This window comes from Elaeis guineensis, chromosome 11 (assembly GCF_000442705.2).
Source record: "Elaeis guineensis isolate ETL-2024a chromosome 11, EG11, whole genome shotgun sequence".
NCBI lineage: Eukaryota > Viridiplantae > Streptophyta > Magnoliopsida > Arecales > Arecaceae > Elaeis > Elaeis guineensis.
Window position 1 is genome coordinate 112,885,305 of NC_026003.2, and position 22,845 is coordinate 112,908,149.

General features: G+C 39.7%; 1 protein-coding gene across 14 annotated transcripts in view; it reads left to right on the forward strand.

The window, feature by feature from the left end:
- LOC105054121 (protein unc-13 homolog) overlaps positions 1–22,845 on the forward strand; it is a 71,041-nt gene that overhangs the window by 38,857 nt on the left and 9,339 nt on the right. For all 14 annotated transcript variants that reach the window (XM_073245463.1, XM_073245464.1, XM_073245460.1 and 11 more), the window contains 2 exons: positions 5,687–5,753; positions 6,735–6,863. In XM_073245463.1, coding sequence (XP_073101564.1) covers positions 5,687–5,753; positions 6,735–6,863 — 196 coding nt within the window. The remainder of the gene's footprint in view (positions 1–5,686; positions 5,754–6,734; positions 6,864–22,845) is intronic.

The window sequence follows — 22,845 nt, forward strand, 5'->3', positions numbered from 1 at the left end:
AGTTCATTACTACAGAACGCAAGGATCCCATCAAAGATAAAATTAGATACAGAAAAGGAAAAGGAAAGGAAAGATGAAGAGGATTAAGATTGGAGGGAGGAGAGTGACAAAGAGAGCATGATTAGCTTTGATCCATGTTGTCTTGTTTCAGTAAGACGCAATGGCGGTTATCGATTATCAATTATGGACCAGAATGACCATAATGCTCTAACTGGCCTGACCCTTTATGTTATAAAGTTCATTAATGGACTTTGTTTTGTCCAATTACATATGTTTTACCCATTTGAAATTAGGAGCCAAAGATAATATGGACTGAGAACCAATGGGCTTTCTACATAAGGGTGGCAAAATTCCAGGTCCAGTTTGGATCCTGGTCAAACAAGATCTTATAGTTATGGTTTTTTGCTTGATCCAAACCTGATCTAGACCTGGATTTCAATCAATATTGTGTCTGGAGTCAAACATGGTTTTAATTTGGTCAATTTGGACTTGACCCAGTTTGATGCAATGTTAAACAGTGAATGCGATTGCAGACTAGAAAATACAGTTTTAAAACTTTATTTCTAAGAACCCTAATATCCAGAGTTACAAAACCAAGCCCGATCCAGTTATTAAGCCATATAGTAAGCACCTGGATTATCTGAATTTACAGATCGAGAACCAACCTGGTTCTGACGCTATATGAGGACCTCTATTTTTGAATATGCATATCTGGAAAGACCTGAATTTAGATTCAGATAATTTTTTTGTCCTGACCTGGTTTTTGAACAATGATTATATTGCATGGATCTAGTCTCTTTTCAGAGTTGGTCTGGATCAGTCAGAACTCAGAAGGGTGCACAAAATTTTGCCACCCCTAATTCTACCACTTCTATACATTTATACACTCACGATGATTGAGACGTGCCTTTTTTGGCAGTCAATGTTATTAGCGGTTCATCCACTCTTAATTCTTTGAAAAGAAGCATATTTATAAAATTGTGGGATTAAAGCCATCCCGATCCTTGAAAAAATATGTGGAGTTTAGTTTCTATGCTCTATTTATTTCCCAACCTTTTTATTTTTTTTCCATCACATCTCAACTTTCTATAGTTTTCTAATCTAGTGCTACATAAACATGAGTAGAAACAAGAAGCTTATGGTTATTCCATCTATATGGGTTTGTAATTTTCCTCTTTCTTTTCATATTTTGTACATATAACTCTTATTCCTTCTATGTTATCCATTTCTTTCATGTTGTTAGTTTTCTTTCCAATGCTAGCTGATATTATCCAGAATATTCATGTTCTTGTGGGGCATTTGCCTTCAAAATCAGGGTGAGGGCAGGACTCAATTCTAGGTCCTTGGTACCAACTCCAAAGACCTCAGCAACTCCACTAGTTGACACCCTCTAGGGCAATGTCATATTAATATTACATACAAGTTTTGCCGTATTGATTGGTACTGTACTGTACCAAGTGTACCATATTGTAGCGGTTCTGAACCAATACGCAGTCTCGTATTATACCAACACTCGATATGTCTTGCCATCTCGTACCATATTGCATACTGACATTATAATAGGATGGTACCAGACTACCAGTGCAAGATTTGATATTGAGATGGTGAACCTTGGTTACATTAATCGTTTGGGTTGGGATCCCTGCCACCTCCTCTTAATCCCTTATCTTGACTATCTAGATAGATCTTTTTCATGTCACATGTCCCTTGGTAATTACATTCCATTCTCTCTCAAATGCGATAAAGCTCCATTTCCCCTCTCTGTGCAATAAGGTTGCTCACTTGCTCCCCTAATATAATATATCCACATAAGCCGCTAAAGTTTGTTACTTTTCTTTTTCTCATGTACTTGTAATGGTGTGCATATTCCAATATCTCTATTTACAAGAAATTTATCCGTACCCAAATCTGGTGGGAGTGAGAAGCATGGTAGACATTTGCTATTGGTTAATTATATGAACCATGCTTAGAAAGGAACACGCTGTCTGATGGTCTTTGCTTTTGTTTTGTTCAATGGAGAAAATTATTGCAATAAATAAATCAAAATTGCCTATCTTCAAAATTTTGCTGTTTTGTTTATGTTGTGCTTTAATCTGTAGTTCAAAATAAGTCAAAATAGTGCTCAAGAGGAGCTCATATGCAGTTGAAGTATTTGGTGCATAAGTAGGAGGCTGAGAGCATGGTGCTGGTAGTCAATCAATGTAATCTTTAGTAGGATATAAAAACATGAATTCCGATGAAACCAATGAAAAGTTTAAAGTTGATATTGACTTGAAGTATATACATAAATGGTGCTTATGCTATGAAATCTTTTGTCGCACCTGATTTGAGTTGGAAAAGAGTCTAGAGGTTGTACTTCAACTGACCAATTGATTCACTTTGGACCGGTGTGCGGAGCTCATTGACCTGGAATGACCCAGTTTAGCGTGCAGGTCATGGGTCAGCAACTATACAATGATCAACCTAATTCCTCATGGCGACATAAATAAATAAATAAGTGCATAAAATGTTAAAAACTTAAAAAATGCTTAAAAAAGAAAAACATGAAAAAATATAATAATAATTCAATCATTTTTTAGCATTTATATAGTAAAATGATGATATTTCATATTATTGCATAAACAAACACATAAATAGTACAATAATTCCAAAACGATCTTTGCGTATGTTCATATATAAATAAAATTCTTATTGTAAAGTTTATAGAATCTTACTTCAATTCATAACAAAATCCACATAGTTTATAGTCAGGTTTATGTGAATCAAGAAATCTTCATTTGAACCAAGATTCTGTGTTCAAAAATTAAAAGTATGAGTTGAAGAAAAGGAATCAGATTCAGAAAATGGTGAGTATGATATGTGAATAAAAATTCTAAAAACGGATCCATGTTCACTGCTCACTGCTTAATGAAATTGATAATTTAGATATTTCTGTAGCAATTAAAAAAAATCATCATGTCAAATTAAATCTCAATATAAGAACATTGTCCATGTCAACATGATCTTACAAATTGCATGACCTGCCAAAGTCAGTGGCGGACAACTTATGCAATGCCTGCGGCTGCTTTTTGGTGTCTAACCACCTCCTTAGTGCAAGTGGCCGCTGCACAATGTTGACTAACCAGTGGCCAGTTGTTGGGTCCAAAGTCCAAATGAAAAAAGGCCAACTGATGGAGCAGAGGAGAGGAGGACAAGCCTCTGGCTGGCAGCAACCAACCAGCGGCAAGCAGCAGTGAAGGGTGGGGAATGGTGGAGGAGAAGGACCACACCATCACTCCCCAAAACCAGGGCATTGAATAAGTGAGAGCCCTTGCCCTGCTACCTTCCCAAATCTACCAAACCCCTTTTTGGTTTTTCTTTTTCTTTTTTTCAAAAAAAATTGTTAACTCGGGCAGGAGGAAGGTGGGTTTACCTATTCTGGTTTGACCAGTTCAGCTGCTCGACCCAGCATGTCAAATGGGTTTTAGGGAATAGCAGGTCCTCAATTCACTCAACCAGCCAAGGCTGCAGGTGCACAGTTGGGCAGGTTGCCCCATTCAAGTGGAGAGGGTCTCTAAACATGCTTTGGACTATCACATGGAGAAGTGGCGTTTCTATGCACAGCAATAGCATTTTCATCTATATATAAACTTGGGCATCCCACATGTAGCCACCATAGTAAATAATGCTGTAGCATACTAAAATGGTTGATCCTCTTGCCTCAAGGAAGGATCTTTGCGATTGCAACTTGAATACTTGAATGTACTTCAGACTGAAATGTTAGCACCAAAAACTGCATCAAGGACTCAAAAAAAAAAAAAAAAAAAAACTATTCGACAAATATTGTTTTCTGTATATGTGAATATTTTCAGCAGTCTGTCAATCTATGAGTCGTGCTACTGGGAGTGTCTGCTATATTTGGTTGCTGTTTTTAAATATCGGTGAAGAGATGGATTGACAATGAATTCAAATTGCGATGATAATGTGAGAAGGGAGGTGAAAAAGAAACTGAGATATAGGAATCAAAATGACTTCACAAAACATCATCTTTCTTACACCCTTATGCTAATTGGCATGTTTGAATGAAAAGCATGTACATTAAAAGATCTTAATAAATGATTTCTTTTTATTTCTTATATAATATTTAACATATATAGTTTAGTTGAATTATTTTCTTCCTTTGCCTCCCAAATATCCTTTTTCTTCCTCTTGCCAATTCTGACAATTGGATATGCATCCAAGTCCAATTCTTCTGTTCATGCCCATGCACCACTATTTGAGGGCATGAAAACTACTGTTATATTAGTTTAATGACTTTGGAACCAACCTATTAATCATGGCCAATGTGATAGAATGAATGAAGTATGCAACATGACTTGGGTGAGCTTCAAGTAGGATTAGGATGTCCAAAATGGAAACCATTATCAGCACCGATCCATTTTAGAATGTGCAATATTTTATGGGTTCCTATGATTTCAAAAACGGCTGAACAACAAGTCTAATTGTGAGATTTGAGCTTAAATACAATTGATATACATGTTTGGCAATCTAAATGGGAATCCACCCCCCTGATTGTGATCCATTCTGCAACCTAATTATAAAAAATTAAAAAAAAATGAGAGATTTCTTACCTATGCATTGAATGGTTGCAAACGATTTTTTTCCCCAGTAATATGCCTTGTCAAATTGCATGGTGTGACAAGCAATTGAGAACCAATACTATTGATTGTGGTTTGGATATCGTAAAGCACAGACGAAAATTTTATGGGTCTGAAATCTGAATTCTTTGGGGTGGTAGAGCAAATCTCGGCAGGCATCTTGTTGGTCAAAGTATCTTTTTCTGGGTCCTTTTTGCATAGATAAGAAATGCATGGGAACTTCTAGAACATTTCACTTTTGGTTAATTGGTTCAAAAATACATGGTGAGCCACCTAAATTGAGAATCCACACCTCCAGTCAAGGTTCGTCATCTCGGTACCGGACTCCATATTGGTAAAATTCTGCTTAATGTCGGTACGCAGTTCAATACGGTACGGTAATGTCGGTACGCTTCGAGACGGTGCACCGCTACAAGACCAGTACGGTATGGGACGGTACGAGGCAGTACAGTATTTCATGCCCCCAGTCATGTTCTATAGCATCTAATTTGTGTAAAATCCAAAATCATGAAAGTGGTTTCTTCCCTATCAACAAATGAGATTTTTTAACAATAACAAAGAAAATGGTTTAACATAATTTCTGTTTCATAAATATTCCATCTCATAAAATTTTAGTCAGAATTGATGTTGAAATCATGGTTGATGATGGGTTTGATATGGTCTTCTTGATTCATGCATTAACAAGAAAATTGAACTTGTGATTTTTGGCTTTTAGACTTATAAAACTTTTGGATTATGTAGATAATAATTTTGGTGTCCTGTTGTTGGCCTGGAAATTAGGTGATAGTAACATGCTGTATCATGCCTAGCTGTGCTGTTACTTCATTGCATTTTTTTGCAAATTAAATATTTTTATTTTCACAGTCAGGGATCATTTTTTTAAAATTGGAACACAGATGAAAATGATCAAAGTTAGTATGCATCTTTACGTAATATAACATTGAAAAAGCACTCAACATCTCTTGCTTATTTGTTTCAAGTTTGCCTCATAAACTTGTAATGTTATATCAGCTTTTTCTTGAAGTTATGTTTTATTCATAATTATGCAGTACATACGAGATCAACTTGATACATTAGAAGATTCTGTAAAGCAAACTTGGGAACTTGCTCAGTCAGGTAACTATCTCAGTATTTTGGGGATACTTCAAATTGTTATTTTTATTACAACCGATTTATGGTTAGAAGGTTTTAAATACCATGGGACAAGGCCATCCTGGTTTTTCTGTGTAACAGAATGCCTCACGTTCCTACACTTGGGATGGTGGATGTCCTATCCTGGTCCATTTCCCAACTCCTATCCCGATATTCGGGATGGTGGATATCTTGTCCTGATCCATTCCAACTCGTCCCATTCCAACATTTGGGATGGTTGGATGCCCCATCCCACTGGTACTTAAAGCCTTGTGTAAGGGATTATAAATATTTAATGATGAGGAAAAAAAAAATCGCATTCAAGTGAGTTTATAATGAAGAAAAAATGGATAGATTTGTGCAATACTTGGAGCACAGTTATTATACCTTATCCATGTCCATTATGGCAAAAATTTGCTTAATTCAAATGCTAACTCTAATTTGATATGAGCAATCATTATAATTCGAATTTGCTTTTATTAGGTCTTTTTTATTGTCATGAGGCTGTTGGAATTGGAGAATTGCCTTCCCAGATTCATAACTCAATATACACTCATTTGTTCTAGGCATTTAACTTCTTTTTTTTTTGTGTCTTTGTTCTCTCTCTTCTTTTGCTTTATTTTTTTTGTTCTTTTCATGTTAAAAAAGAGATACTCTATGCCTTTTTTTTATCTTGTAGTATTTCTCTAAATCTTTCCCTTCTCATTGAGCTTACTTTTAATGAGTCTTTTTTTTCGGTCAATATATGGCTAATCTTACTAATTTGTTAGTGATATCTGAATGCTAATTGTTATTTTCATTGCAGTCATTTCTTTTGGGTCAATGTTGGCCTAATGTGTTCTGAATCATCTTATGTATGTCTCAGCGTCATAACAAGCACAGCCAATGTTTTTGGGGTGGCATGTCTAAGTCGATTTCTTAATATTTGCTGCAGTTTTGACATTGTCAAACTGCTGTCTTGTGCAGGTCAAATTTTTGGAACTGTTAAGCAAGATTCATCCATATCTAGTGAATCAGTTGATGAACTATTTACTATTTTCGATGACGTCAGAAGAAGTGCAATAGATGCAAGTGATACAATCACTGACTTCATTGGTGAGCTACCAATTTGTTTACAATACATCATCATATTGTCTGCTAACTGGATACTTTTTCTGACAACAAATTTATTTTAAAGTGTTCTGCATCAGAATAATTGCTGTTGTGAAATATATATATCTACGGTCTTTTATTAAACACAAGGGGAGAATGGTAAGCAGATGGTGATAGAAGTTCTTCATATCAATTTTATACCGTCGACATAACCATTTAAATCAGAAAGTTGTGGGGAAAAAGAACATGAAAGATGAGACTAGGGTTGACAGAACTCAACCGAGACCCACCAACCTGCCTGAACCTGCCAGTAGAAACTGGGTTTGTGTTTCATGACCCAGCAAATCGGGGTTAAACAGGAGCCTACCTGGTCAAATATGTAATGAGTTTGGGTTGAGCATCCAGACGCAGTTGGGTCACTAACTTTTTGATTTTTGAGTTAAAAAAATATATAAAAGACAGCTGTTGGACTTGAAGTCCAGGTGTTCTTTGCTTTTTTTTTTTCCTTCCTTGTTTCTTCTTTCTTTAGGGTCTAGGGTATGGGATCAACAGATTAAGGCCTTCTCTTCAAGCACAATCACTACAATCATCACCCAGCTTAACTGCTGCACGATGAGCATTTTTGGTTCTCTACAATTTTGTTGTTTTGACTTCAGTGATCTTTCAAGATCTTGTTTTTGCAGATGATTGAGATTTCAAAGTACTTCTCATATAAGGTTTTGTACAATAAATTCTAAGTTGTTTGCTGAGATCAAGAACCTTTCATGGTTTAGGATTGATTTTCCTTTGAACTTACTATTCTTAAGTATATTATTTTCTCTATTTCAAGTGATTCTTTTCCATCTCTCCACCAATTTCCTAGATTCATATCAAAAGATTGTAAATTGGTAACAAGTGGAGAGGGTGGAGCAAGGATTAAGTCCCAGCAGGGCATTGGGTGGGGCACCATCCCAAATGTCAAGACTGGACCATCCCATATCGCCCCAGCATCCCATGATATCCCCCTCCCAAGTGTTAAACGGCAGTGCGCCTATTCCACAGAAAAACTAGAACAGCCCCATCCCATGGGATTTGAATCAGTGGGGTAGAGATTCATGGTCCAAATTAAGAGAGGAGAGAGACGCCAAGCTGATGGACAAATTATCTAAATTTTAGTACCTGCCATCTTTTTTTATTTTCTGCAGCATGAGAATCTCTGGAACAGAGCTTAGGAACGGTCTTTATGTCATCATTATTTATAATTTCAGTACAATCTGGTTGGCCCTAACGTGAAACGAACCCAAGCCAGGTGGGTATGGGTTTCATTTCCTTTGACTCATTCAAATGCAGCTCAAATTCAGGCTGAGCAGTTTCTTAGTCGATCTAAAGTTGACCCAACCTGTTCCACTTGCCAACTGAGGTGACACTATGGTCTTCTATAATAAACATTAGTTAACTCAAATTGCAAGGTACTGATATTGTTGTGTATTGTATGTGTATTCATAATGTATCTCATGTATCAGACTGTAAATTTTTAGGAAGTTGGTACCATGTTTTGAAAAATGTATATATCAAGTTATTTCCTACATGAAGATGCAACTTTAATTTTGTGTGACATGAGAACCAAGTGTAGACAGCACATCTCATTAGGTTGCTTGTCTCCAATTACAAGGTTCGCTGTACCGGTACCGGATGGCGTGCAAGGTGCCGGACCGGTACGGTATGGCATCGGTACCGTACCGTACCGACACTCGGTACGCCCAAGCATACCGGTCCGGTACCGGTACACAATATTTTTTTCGATTTTTATTTTTTTTGGATTTTTAAAGTTAATAATTGATAAATACAACCTCAATATGGCATTATATTGTATATTATTGACATATTTGGGTTCAATTTGGAGTTAGGTTGCGGTACAAAGACTCTTGATCCAAAATTTCAAACATATATTTATTTACATTATATTTCAACTATGTCATCTTAAAACTAAAAAAAATATATATAAAATGCGCATTAAAATGTATCTAAATATTTTAGTACAAAGCGCAATAACTAATATACGAACCTTAAGATGTACTCTGCATTTAATTTCTTGTCGAGTGTCTGTGACGCTCGTAGATGTCTGGATCATCAACATAGTCTGAAGGGATATCAATCCAACCCTCTAGCCAAGCTGCACCGTACTCTCGAATATTCATCATCCCATAAGGCATCCTCTCTGGATTGTAAGACATCTTAGACCTCTCGCTAAAATTCTGATTCTGAGAAGTATCCTCGAGATGATGGTACGGTTGTAGAGGAGTCCATCCAAATATGTCAGTAGCAAAATCTGATCCGTAAGATGCTCCAGGCTGCATAGGATAGTAACCACTACAAGATGCCTCGGATGCACCATATGCATATGGATCATAAGGTGGCTATAGATAATAGGATCCATAATATGAGGATGATCCAGATACATCCATGGACCCTACTCCACGTGCAAGATCGTCCGCAGTATATATATATAATTTAAATAATTAAAAGATCGTCCGCAAGTATAACAAAACATGATAGTTTAATAATAATTAAAATAATTATATATAATTTTAAAATAATTTTAATAATTATTTTAAAACTTATAAATTCAAAATAAATATGTTATATGCTTCAAATAATATTTTTAAATTAACTAAAATATAACACTATTTTTATATATTTTTTATTTTATAATTAAATTTTTTAATTTAAATAATTAAAAAATAATTTTTTAATTTTAAATATTTGAAAAAAATTTGAAATTAGATTTAAGTAGCTTGAATCATTCTAAACATGATTTCCAAACTCTAATTTTTTTCCTAAAATTTAATTTTTTTTTAATTTTTAAGTAAATAAATATTTTAAAATATTTAAAAAAATATAATTAACGAAAATTAACAATTTTGGTGTCATCGTGTAGATCTTTCAAAGATCTATCACATATAATTAAATCATACCAAAATCATAAGATTTTGGCATGATTTTCTCCTATTTTTATTTTACCTCATTTTTATCCTATTTCTAACAATAAAAACAAAAAAAATATTTACTAACAAAATAACAGATTATCTTACCTCCCGCCAAAGATCAGCCTCTTCTCAAATCACTCAAATTTCACAAAATTTTGCATTCTTTTCTAATTTTTGGGAGGTCTCAACGATTAAGTTGTCCACGGTCATGGGTGTTCTCTGAGAACTCTCAAAGAACACCGAAGGCCTGGTGCTTATTAAAGCACCAGGCTCTCCCCCCATGTGAAGTGGGCCACGCCCATTTCTCTCCCCCTCCCCCCAACCACGTGAAAAGGCCCCCTCCCCCCCTTCCCTTGGGCAGTACGGTTCGGTTCGGTTCATCCCGAACCGGTCCAGAACTGAGCCGTACCGCTCGGTTCCGGACGGTATGGGTCCGAACCGCACCGAACCGGACGGTTCGGTGCGGTTCAGAGTCCTTTTCCGAAAAAAAAGTTCGAACCGGACCGGTAAGGGATCGGTCCGGCTCGATACGCCCCGTACCGGGCGGTTCGGCCCGGTACGGCGAACCATGCTCCAATATATATGCATGTTGACAAAAGATGTGGTCACCATCTTTGTCATGATGAAGAGTTAGGAAATAATGCAATGCAAAGTAAATAATTTAAGTGAATTAAAAATTATATAAAAGATAGCCAGCCTACTATACAAAGTTTCGAACTCATGGTTTCAGTAAAATTAGTGAAGAAGCCTACACTTCTAGGCTTCTAGCTCTTACTTAAAAGATGTAAATAAGATTGTGTGACCTCTGTATGGATGGAGAATCTAGTGGCAAACAATCATGAATAATTGGATTTTTAATAACTTAGCATCCTGGGTTTTGCAAATTAAGGGGGCTTAGCGGTGGGCTTGTAACTGGGCTGGGGCTGAACTAGTCCCACGACTCGACATGCTTCCTGTTCATGATTTTATGTCCATATGCTACCATTGGCTAATTGGCTCCACTTAGGTCTATGGATTTAGGCCAAACCAGGTTAAGCACATTCTGAAACCAACTTGATTCATTTCATTTGGTTTTATTTCTTCTATGCAGCGTTTGCCATACCGTGCCGAACCGGCCAATACATCCCGTATCGTACCGGACCGACAGGGAACCGGCACGATTCGATCAGTAAATTCGGTACACCGGCAGTACGAAAGAAAAAAAGAGAGAAAGTGAGAAAGAGAGGGAGGGAGGTGGGAGCCGTCAGAGGCCGGCGGTGGCCGGTTGCGGCCGTTGGAGGGCTTTCGAGCCCTTTATTATCCGATAGGACTTTCAAGAGAGTGAGAAAGAGAGAGAGCACTCGGGGGGGAAAGGACCTATCGGACGGACGGCGCCTCCGTCCCGAGGCCCCCGGTGGCTGACGAGCCGACGCCGACTGCCTGAAGGCGGTCGAGCGGGCGGAGCCCAGCAGGCTGTCGGTCGAGTGGGCAAAGCCCCTCCGCGGCTCCGCCCCCTTCTTTTTCGAAACAGATGGTCGTCTGTTTCGATTTTTTTTTTTTGGTTTTAAACTCATGAAGTCGGCAACTGGATGCAGATTTAAGGGATTTTTTTTAAAAAAACAAAAATTATGAAGCCGGCAAACTATTTGCCGGCTTCACTTAAAACTATCTTTTTAAAAAAAAACTCGTGAAACAGGAGCGACACCTCTGTTTCACGTCCGCGGTGCCGCGCGCACAGACTGCGCTCTCCGACGGCCAGGGCGGCCAGTCAAAGGCCGTCCGGCGGCCCCTCCCTCTTTTTCTTTCTTCCTCCTCTCTCTCTATTTCTCTGTCTCTCTTTTTCTTCTTTCGATTTGGGTCCGCTTGCCTTCGTCAGTTCGGTACGGTACTAAATCATACCGATCCATACCGTCGGCCGATCGATACGGCCGGCGGTACCGGTTCAGCATACCTTGCTTCTATGTATTGAAGAAAAATTAATAATAAGATGGGAGATTGGTAACAAGTATGGAGAACTAAAAAAAGGGTGTTGTTGCAGAATCTTACCAATAATTTCTTCTACAATTCAACATCAATTGAGCATTCCACCTACAAATGACTTAAATACACAATTTTCAAACTTAAAAAGTGAGTGATAGGGTTAGGTGTTTCAAAGCCATAGGATTTTGGATTGAGTTGTGTCAGGTTGTGCTAGATTGAGGTAGTTAGGTTAGGTCATCTAATGTTTGACGCATTATTCACCTGGTTAAGTTACATGTCATGTCGGGTAGCATATGACCCTATCTCAACCCAGTTTACAAACAGGTCAATTTCAGACCCAACCCGAGCCAAGGGTCTAAAAGAATAGGACCATCCAAGCTAACTGGATTAGTGAGACATGACTTATTTGCATGCTAATTGGCAGTAGTCAGGAAGGACCTGTTGCAGTCAATCCCTTATGCGCCTGTTGCCGGTGAAGAGCACCTGCAAAATGAAGTCCACACTGATCAGAATTATGTCCGACGGAGACTCCGATGCTTAAGTCAGTGAAGAGTGGTGAACAGTAATATTCAAAGAGGTAGAGTTTCAGGTCCCAAGAGATCTTTTTAAATGTTGTTTATTTACCTCTTTTTATAGACGAGTATTTGGTAACCATCTGTAACGGTTAGACACGTGGGTCCCGCTTGTTCTGACATTATGTGATCGTGGGATGGGTGGTTATATCCGCCACTGATCATGTTTTGGCCATTATGCGCTTTCTGCGCTGGCAGTTTCTGGTAAGCCGACTACATGTTGGTAATCAAAATATGTCGATCGTATGTTGGTAGTTGTGGAAGTCTGAATGAGCATCAGTCGGTAATTTTGATATGCCGACGGTCATTGTTCTGAAATCAGTCGAATCGTCATAGTTGGAGTTTGTCAAATTTGAGGATAGCCGACTGTCAGTTGACCAATCGATTGATAGTCGGCAGGTCGTGCTTATCAGGCCAATCGAAAGTCAGAATCGGAGTCGACTGAATCGCCCCAATAGTTGCTCCCCACTCCCAAGTCCAAGATAGTCTGACATGCGTGTTGTCACATGGTCTATCACGTTGGACGAAGGGAGTTGCCATGTGTTGTCTCGAGCCCCGATTCGACTGCAAACATTAATGATTTTTTGAAATATGAAGGGTCTCCAGTTGTTTTTTTTTTCGATAACTATGAGATCATCATTGGAGTATCATTTCGAGAAGATAGCTCGTCGTCCTGAGAATCTGGACGATTTGATTTAGGCTAGTTGATTTTAGCCATATGTCCAAATTTCATTAGGCCTGCGTTCACGTGAATAGTGATGAGGTGGCATGATCTGGAGGTAGGTGTGTCGAACCGTCTGATCAATGATCGGTTCTGATGTTGCCACATGTCAAAATTTGGGGAAGTCCTGATTTAAATAATTTCATTTGGACCGTTGAGGGGTCCTATATATATAAAGTTATTTTCACTTGGACTTTCTATTTTTGCATTTCGTCATTTTTCTCTGCAACAAAAGGTTTTGTCCCCAGGTGCTGAGAGCCTTCTCGTCACTTCCCAGTTCCTCAGGTTGAGTTCTTGTTTCTCTCTTCTAGGTTTTCTTTTTTGTTTTCTCTTCTTCTAGGTTCTTTTATTTTCAGAGGCAAATAGGGGTAAGAAGGCAAATGCCTCAACTTCTCGAGATAGTCGGTCGGAGAATCCGACCGGCGATTCTCCTTCGGGTCCGGAGATGGAGGTTTCTTCCTTGTCTGGATCTAATGTCGATCGGCTCCGGGAACAATACCGTATCTTGGAGCAATTTCAATTTTTTGCTCCTAATCTGGACAGTCGGGTGAACTCTCCTCCGCGTCAGGTTGCATTCTATGTCGAGGACCTTTGGGTCGGTCTTCAATTTTTGATTCTGGAGTTTGTTTAGAATCTTTTTGATTATTATCAACTTTGTCTCGCTCAACTGGCTCCGAACTTTATTCGGCTGATTATCAGTTTTGCTTTGTTGTGTCGTTTTATTCCGATCAACCCTCGTCCTTCTCTTTTTTGGGCTTTCTTTATTCTTCATCCTCATCCCAAGGCCAAAGATTAGTGATTTTTCAATCCGAAGAAGGGTCTTTCTTTCATTTTCGATCTTCCATCGTCTATTCATGGATGACAGAATCAATTTTTTTCATTTTTTTTCATCTCCTTGGGGCTTTCCTTCATGTTGGGGATCCGAGAACCGGCCTTAATGAGCATAGTCGGGTTGACACCATCGATCGGAAAGGCTTCCTCCGACTTAAAGATATGAAAGTTCCAGCTCAACGAGAGTTGATGATAGAGCAGGCTCTCTATGATGCCGGACTTAGTTCGGTAACTTCTTTAGATATAGCATGATCGGTCATTTTATTTTTTATTTGCTTCTGAATTTTGTACTGAACTTTATCTTTTGATTGCAGCCATGCGGACGACAGCACGAGTTTCAGCTACCGACATCCATCAACATGCTGCTAAGAAGAGAACAGCGATCGATGCTGGACCATCTTGACCGCCAAAGAGAAGTTGTGGTGCGTCTGGGTCGGTATCGGTGAGGAAGTCCAACATCCCGTCGGTGATGGCTCCCGGCACCGAGCCAGTTATAGCGTTGTCGGCTTCGACAATGCTACCTCCAATTGAAGTTTCGTCAGTCAGAGTTGAGACGGCAAAAGATGAAGATGTCGCACCAGAACCATCGACGGCTCCATCAGTTGGGGTTCGAGCCGATTCTGTAGTCGTGGTCGAACCAGAACTATCTACTGCTATGCAAGCTGTTCCTTAAACGGAGTAATCTCGGGCACAATCGAGCATCGATTTTGTGGCGGTTTCAAGCGTACGACTGCCGACTGGGGATCGAAGAAAGGCGTTGGCTACTTCTGCCGATAATGGATCGTCGGCAGGCCTTCCTACTCTTTGACATCCGAATCCCCATCGGTGAGTCGGCCTTGGCCAATTCGTTATTGGCCAAATGACTCATTGAGGCAACTCTTCTCCCGACAGACAGGGAGAGTCGGAAAGATCAGACAGTGTCCGAAATATTTTTTTCTTTTACCCGATGATGCCTGGGGTAAGTTTTCTTCTTTTATCCGACTCATTTCTTTTTTTTTTATTTGACTTGACTTGCCCTTTCTTTCAATTGGCACACGATATGTACGCTCTAGGGAGCGGATATCGAAAATTCGTTGATCTTCATCGGGCGTGGATGGATAAGATGGCGGTCGCCAACATCGAGAAAGCTGTTACTGTCGAACAACTTCAGACGGCAGTCGAACGGGAGAAGATGCTCTAAGAAAAGATCTCCCACGTGACGATCGAACTGCAGTCCTCCAGAGCTGAACTAGAGTCGGCGCAACAGAATATCGCGTCTCTCGAATCCAGGATCAAAAGCAAGAAGCATTCCATTAGTCGGCTCTGGAGAGAGACGGATGCATAGAGGAGCTTGAAGCGGAGTGCGGAAGGCATCGGGCCATTATGGAGAGGTTGGCACTAGCCGATGCAGAGTCGGCCTTCGCCAAGGAAGAAGCTGAGTCAGTGAGAGGTGCTCTGAGTCTGGTCATCGAGAATTTTAAAGATTCACAAGAATTCAAGGATGAAATTCTCAAGGGCGGATTCACCTCCTACTGTGTCGGATACGAGGACGGCAGAGATGCAGTCAGAAAATTATATCCGAACCTGGATTTGAGCAGCATTGTCCCTCCTAGTTTGGGAGAAGAGGTTGCTGAGGAGACCACCGCACCAACTGAAGGAGATGCACCGGCTACATCAGAATTTGCTCCACCACCAAAGTTATATCGGAGCAAGATGAAGAGGTTGATTGGTGACCGGTGTAATATTTTTTTTTTGTAATCAGACAATAAGTCCAATTTTGTAATCGGATCTTCGGTCCAATTTTGTAATCTCTTCTTCGATGAATGAAAAGCAATTTTCTAAGGAATCTCTTTTTACACTTGTACTGTCAATATCGTTGAATAACAGTCAAATTTTCAATCATCTATCGGTGAATTGAATGTCGATCAATAGACGTAGTAGAGTTTGTTCGCTAGTCGGGTGTTAGCCGACTTAGCTTGTATACTTTAGATATTTGATAGACGGTGATAAGCCGAATATCCTTCGATTGACTATAGTCAAGTCGGTGTATTTCTCACTCGATCGAGGTCGAGTCGGTGTAATGTTCCGTTTAGCTAAAGCTAAATCGGCATGAGTAGCCATTCGACTTAAGTCAGTTTTTACAATGAAAAATTGAGATATAGTCGATAAGTCGGTTTTTATGGTGAAAAATCGAGATACAGTCAGTAAAAATTGATCGATTATTTATCGGTCTAATGTCATTTTGTAGATAACTTATAGTTGATTGAAGCTTTCATGATTTTGAATTTCACTGTTTCAATCCGAACATCGTACATGTGAACTTTATTGATAGTACATCTTCAAATTATCAGCATTACAAGTCCGAGGAATAGTCATTCCATCGAGAGTTTCTAACCGATATGCACTCGGTCGAAGTGTCTTGGTTACTCTGTAGGGTCCTCAGCTTGGAGATAATTTTTTCTGATCCAGAGGCTTTGAAACTTCTACTTTTCTTAAGATCAGGTCTTCTGGATGAAAGATCTTCAGCTTGACTTTTGCATTGTAATACCGGATTATTCTTTGCTGATGTGCTGCCATCCGAACTTGAGCTTGCTGTCGGACTTTCGAAAGTAAGTCTAGGTCGGCTTTCCGACATACAGAATTGCTCGGCTCATTATACTGTTTCACTCTTGCTAATGGCAATCCGATCTCAAGTGGAATCATCGTCTCCGTTTCATAAATTAGGTTAAATAGTGATTCTCCTATCGGTATACGAGGAGTTGTCCGATATGCCCATAAGATCGAATATAATTCTTTCACTTAGAGACCTTTAGCTTCATTCAGTCTGGTCTCAAGACCATATAAGATTGTTCGGTTTGTTACTTTCACTTCACTGTTAGATTGTAGATGGTTGACTGATGTGAGCTTGTGCGTAATATGAAATTTTGTACAAAACTCTTTGAAATTCTGATTGTCGAATTGTCGACCATTGTCGACCATTGTCGATGATGATGGTATGTGGTAAATCGAACCTGCAAATAATTGATTTCTGAATGAAGTCTTCCATCTTACTTTCGGTGATTTGTGCCAAGGGTTTAGCTTCCATCCATTTGGTGAAGTAATCAATGGCAACCACTATAAATTCTCTGATCGGATGTCGGAGGAAAAGGATCAAGTATGTCGATTCTCCATTGTGCGAAGGGTCATGGTGCAACAATTGATGTCAGCTGGCTGGTCGGTTGATGTTGTATGTTAGCATACTTCTGGCATAGTTCACATCTTCGAATGAGTTCAGCTGCATCTTTCTTCATGGTGGGCCAATAAATTTTTTTATGAACTTTTAGGAATATATAGTCGGCATCCGTTGGTCTCAAGCACTTTAGTAAGGGAAGAGAGAATGATCTTTTATAAAGTTGTCCATTCATTAAAATATATTGCGAGGCCATCCATCGTAGTCATTTGGCTTCTGAAGGATTTGCAGATAGAATTTCATTAGTCAAATATTGGATTATCGGATCCATCTAGCTTGGCTCGTCATTGATTTGTAGCACTTCTTCGACTTTATTAATACTCGGTTGTTCAAGATATTCGATGAATGTCTGATTCAGCGAGTTGAATGAGATGGTTGTGAGTCGAGAAAGTGCGTCAGCTCGAGCATTCTTCGCTCTTAGAATGTGAGAGATTTCGAAACATTTCAAAGTCGATGCAAGATTTTTCACTTTCTAAAGGTATTTCATCATAATGGGGTTTCAGGCTTCAAACTCGTCCTTAACTTGTCTGATAATCAACTGAGTCGGTGATGACCTTCAAGTTGTCAATGTCAAGTTCTTTGGCAATCTTCAAGCCGACTAGGAGAGCTTCATACTCGGTTTGGTTTTTTGAAGTTTTAAAATTAAATCGAAGGGTATATTTGGTTACAATCCCTTCGAAATTGATGAGGATGAAACCAGCTCCACTGTCTTGTGCGTTGGATGCTTCATCAATATGTAGCACCCACACCAATGCTAAGTCGGCTTCAGGAGTTTCAACTTGTTTTAATTTATCGTCGGGTCCATCCTCAGGATTATTGTCAGATATGGTACACTCGATTACAAAATCAGCCAAAACTTGTGTCTTCATTGACGGTCGTGGGCGATATTGAATATCAAATTCATCGAGTTTTATTGTCCATTTTGCCATTCGATCTGAAGTATCAGGTCGGTATAGAATTGGCTTTAACGGCTGATCTGTCAAGATGACTATAGAATGTGTTTGGAAGTACGGACGAAATCGCTGTGATGATATGATTAGAGCGTAGATAATCTTCTCTGCTCTTGAATATCTTATTTCAACATTATGAAGCACCTTGCTGGTGTAATAAATTGGCCGTTGAATTCGATTTATCTTCCTGGATGAGTACTGAACTACTGCTTCTGTCGAAGTTGCCAGATAGAGATACAAAGTTTCTCCCACCTTCGATTTTGTAAGTAATGGTAGAGATGTTAGATATCTTTTTAGATCTTCGAAGGATTGTCGGTATTCGTCTGATCATGAAAAGTTTTTTTGCTTGTCTCAAGGTCTTAAAGAAGGATAAACATCTTTCTATCGATCTTGAGATGAATCGACTGAGTACGGCGATCTTTCCATTAAATTGTTGTATATCTTTCTTGGAGCTTGGATGTTTCATATTGATGATAGCCTTTATTTTCTCGGGATTAGCTTCAATTTTTCGTTATGACAAAAAATTCAAAAAAATTTTCGAAAGTTACTCAGAATGCACATTTAGTCGGATTCAATTTCATCTGATGTCGTCGAAGTGTGTCGAAGGCTTCTTCCAAATCTCGAACATGATCAAAAGTTTGAGGGCTTTTCACTAGCATATCATCAACGTAGATTTTCATGTTTCGTCCAATTTATGCTTTGAACAGTTTATTAACTAGCCGTTGATAAGTGACTCCGATATTCTTTAAACCGAATGGCATTACTTTGTAACAGTAGATGTCTTTGTCGGTTATGAAGGCAGTGTGTTCTTCATCTTCGGATGCCATCTGAATTTGATTATAGCCTGCAAAGGCGTCTATAAAGCTCAAAAGTCGATGTCCTGAAGTCGCAGGAACTAGTTGGTCGATTTTTGGTAAGAAAAAATTATCCTTCGGACAAGTTTCATTTAAATTTGTGTAGTCGATACAGATTCTTCATTTTTCATTAGCTTTTCTCACCATCACTACATTGGTGAGCTAATTGGGATAATTAGCATCTTTGATGAAGTCAGACGTAAGGAGCTTGTCGACTTCTTCATCGATGACTTTCTACCTTTCAGGAGTAAAAGATCTTTTTTTTTGTCTCATCAGTCTAATTTTAGGATCAATATTCAGCCGGTGGGTTATTACTTTCGGAGGAATTCCTAGCATATCAGTTGTCGACCAAACAAAAATATCGGTGTTTGCTCTTAGTAGATTCACTAGTTGTTGCCGCTCTAGATCAGACAATTGCGATCCAATTTGGACCGTCTTCTTAGGATCTTCTTTTAACGGGATAGAAACCAGTTGCTTGGCTGGTTCACTCCTTTCTTCATTTTTTTTTGATCCAATTTATCAACGGACAAAGAGTCTTCAAATTGATTATTCTTTGTAGAAACCATAAAGCAACGTCGAGCAAGTTGTTCATCTCCACGTATTTTTCTGACTCCATTTTTTGTTGTGAATCGGACCAATAAATGGTATGTTAAAACTACTGCTCTCAGGGCATTAAGTCTAGGTTGTCCAAGTATGGCATTGTAGGCTGATGGAACTCGGACGACTGTAAATGTCAGGAAAACAGTACTTTATTGTGGATGTGTTCCCGCAGTTAGTGGGAGAGTAATTTTTTCTTCCACGGTAACTGCATCTCCAATAAAACCGATTAATGGCGTCGAGACTCTTTTGAGTCAGTCAGTTGGTAGTCACATTCGGGAGAAAGTCGAGTAAAAGAGAACATCAGTTGAGTTTTCATTATCGATTAGAATTCTTTTTACATCATAATTTGCTATCATCGTCGAAACGACGACAGGATCATGGAGAGTTTATATTCTCCTAATATCATCTTTCGAAAAAAAAATTACATTGTCAAGTCGTCGTTTCTTTACCGACTCTTCGGAAGTTGCCCCCCAGTTCTTCAGTCGCCTAGAGATCATGTTGATTACTTCCACTATTGGCTAATTGTTGATCATTTCCTCAGCTTGTGGCTGAGGCTGTTGGTCTGTGGGAGGTTGAGTCGGGCGATCTTATCAAAATTTTTCGAGGTAGCCACGTCGGATCAGGACCTCTATTTCATTCAAGAGTTGAATACATTGTTCGGTATCGTGATTGTGATCACGATGAAATCGACAGTACTTCTTGTCACGACTTCTCGATGGCACTTTCATCGGTGGAGGATGTCGAAGATACTTCTCTCTTTCGATCTACATTAAGATCTGCGCACGAGGAGTAGAAAGAGGAGTACAGGAGTCATACCTGCTACCATAGTTGTTCGGCTTTGGACTCCGTCGACGGGATGAAGCTCGCTTATTGGTCGTTGATCAATTTGGTTCGATCGGAGCTTCACTTTTCTTTTATTTTTCTTCTGACTTTTTTCTTCTGTCTGGCACCGGTCAGGAGCACCTTCATCCACGCGAATATACTTGTATGCACGCTCCAAGAGTTCAGCATAGGTCTGGAGGAGAATCTTATCTAGAGAATAAGTGAATCTAAATCCCCTCAGACCTCTCTTCATGGTCGATATGGTCATATCTTCATTGAGATTTCTGACGTCAAGTGTGGCTGCGTTGCAGCGAGCCATGAAATTCCTCAATATCTCTGTCTCGCCCTGCTTGATGGAGAAGAGACTGTCTGATGTCCGTGGCATTTTTCGACTAGTGCTGAAATGGGTCACGAAAGAATGCTCGAGCTGCTCGAAAAAATTTATGCTCTCCGACTGAAGCCCAGAATATCAGGCTCGAGCAGTCTTTCGAATAGTTGTCGGAAAGCCAATACATAGGAGGGCGTCGATTGCCCCCTGGATCATCATAAGAGACTTATAGCTCTCCAAATGATCAATTAGATCGGTGGAGCCGTTATATGGCTCTATCTGCGGCATCTTGAACTGAGATGGGATTGGCTCGTCCAGGATACGCTGAGAGAGAGGTTGGGCAGTGTAGAAGTCGTAGTCGTTGGAGGACTTCCGACCTTCCACTTGAAGTCGGATAAGTTGGTGGTCAATTTCTTTGAACTTGTGCTCATAGTCATCGAGCCACCGTTGCTGAAAAAATCCAGGAGTAGAATCCCCTGAAGAACTCGAAGATGGAGAAGCAAAAGATACACGTGGTCTCTTCCTCTTCTTGATACTATGTACACGGGAAGGAAAGGGAGATCGCTGCAAAGGATGAGCGGCATGATAGGAATGTCGAGAATACGGTTATTCAACTCGGTGAGTGTCGAGACGGTTGTCGTTCTGGAGATGAAGAGGGTGAACACCGTAGAGGACAGCGACTGTGCCTGGATGGCACTGAGTGAGCCACCGGCTCCTCCGTCAGTGGTTGTTGCTGTTGCTGTGTCTATTATTGTTGGAGGCTGTGGACCGCCTTCGTCAATACCTTCATTTGCTGCATTAGAGCAGCAATTGTGCATCCGTAGTGATTACTAGACGTGAAGAGCTGGGCTCTGCCAAGGGAGGAAGAGAGGGATCTTTCCGGCGAAAAGATTGCCTCACAGATCTTGTAGAATTTTGAGCTCTAGTCTTTGCCATAATCGCTCGTATTTGTCCCCCCTCTCTGGCGCGTCAATCTGTTGCGGTCAATCTTCTGTTGCGCCTGTTACCGGTGAAGAGCACCTGAAAAATGAAGTCCACACTGACTGGAATTGTGTCCGACGGGAATCCTCCGATGCTTAAGTTAGTGGGGAGTGGTGAAAAGCATATTAATATTCAAAGAGACAGTTTCAGCTCCTAAGAGACCTTTTTAAATGCCGTTCATTTTTCTCTTTTTATAGACGAGTAGTTGGTAACCGTCTATAACGGTTAGACACGTGGGTCCCGCTTGTTCCGACATTATATGATCGTGGGATGGGTGGTTATACCCGTCACCGTTCATGTTCTGGCCATTATGCGCTTTCTGCACTGGCAGTTTCTAGTAAGCCGACTATATGTCGGTAATCAAAATATATCGATTGAATGTCGGTAGTTGTAAAAGTCTGAATGAGCATCGGTCGGTAACTCTGATATGCCGACGGTCATCGGTTTTATTCAGTCGAGTCGTCATAGTTGGAGTTTGTCAAATTTGAGGATAGCCGACTGTCAGTCGGTCAATCGATTGATAGTTGGCAGGTCATACTTATCAGGCCGATCGAAATCGTAGAGTTGGCTGAATCGCCCCAACAGGATCCATCATACTGAAGTTCGCTAGAGCTCAACAAACTCTACAATAATGTTGGTTGTGGCATGATATTTAAGATCCAATAATTTCCCAAAGTTTCATTGCTCTTTGGTTCAACAAGAGTTAGAGGGTCTTGAGAATCAAAAAAATAGCAATTGAGGGAACATTTATCATTAAGATACTAGCTTAGCTGGCATTAGAATATGCTCAAATTGAAGGAAAGTGGTAACGTTAGTAACACATGAAATGATACCTTGTATATAACAAATTTTTGAAGATTGGCTAAATAATTAGCATTAGGAGTCACAATTGGTTGATCATGTGCAATCTACTGACAAGGTTTCTATGTTGCCGATCACTGTCACCATGCATCAAGCTAGTGTTCTGAAAGAATTAACAGGAGAATGATGACTAGCTGCACTTCAATTATTTGGCACAGTGGATGAGGTCTATCAGATTCTTCCTTTATGCTCTAGGATAAATGAGCATCTCTATTTTAAGCAACCTGAGGATAATATTTTAGTGGAGTCAATGTCCATTGCAAAGTGGTAGAGATGGTCCTTGAATATGAGGTGCATTTTTGCTACTTGCTAGTGATAATCCATCCACCCGC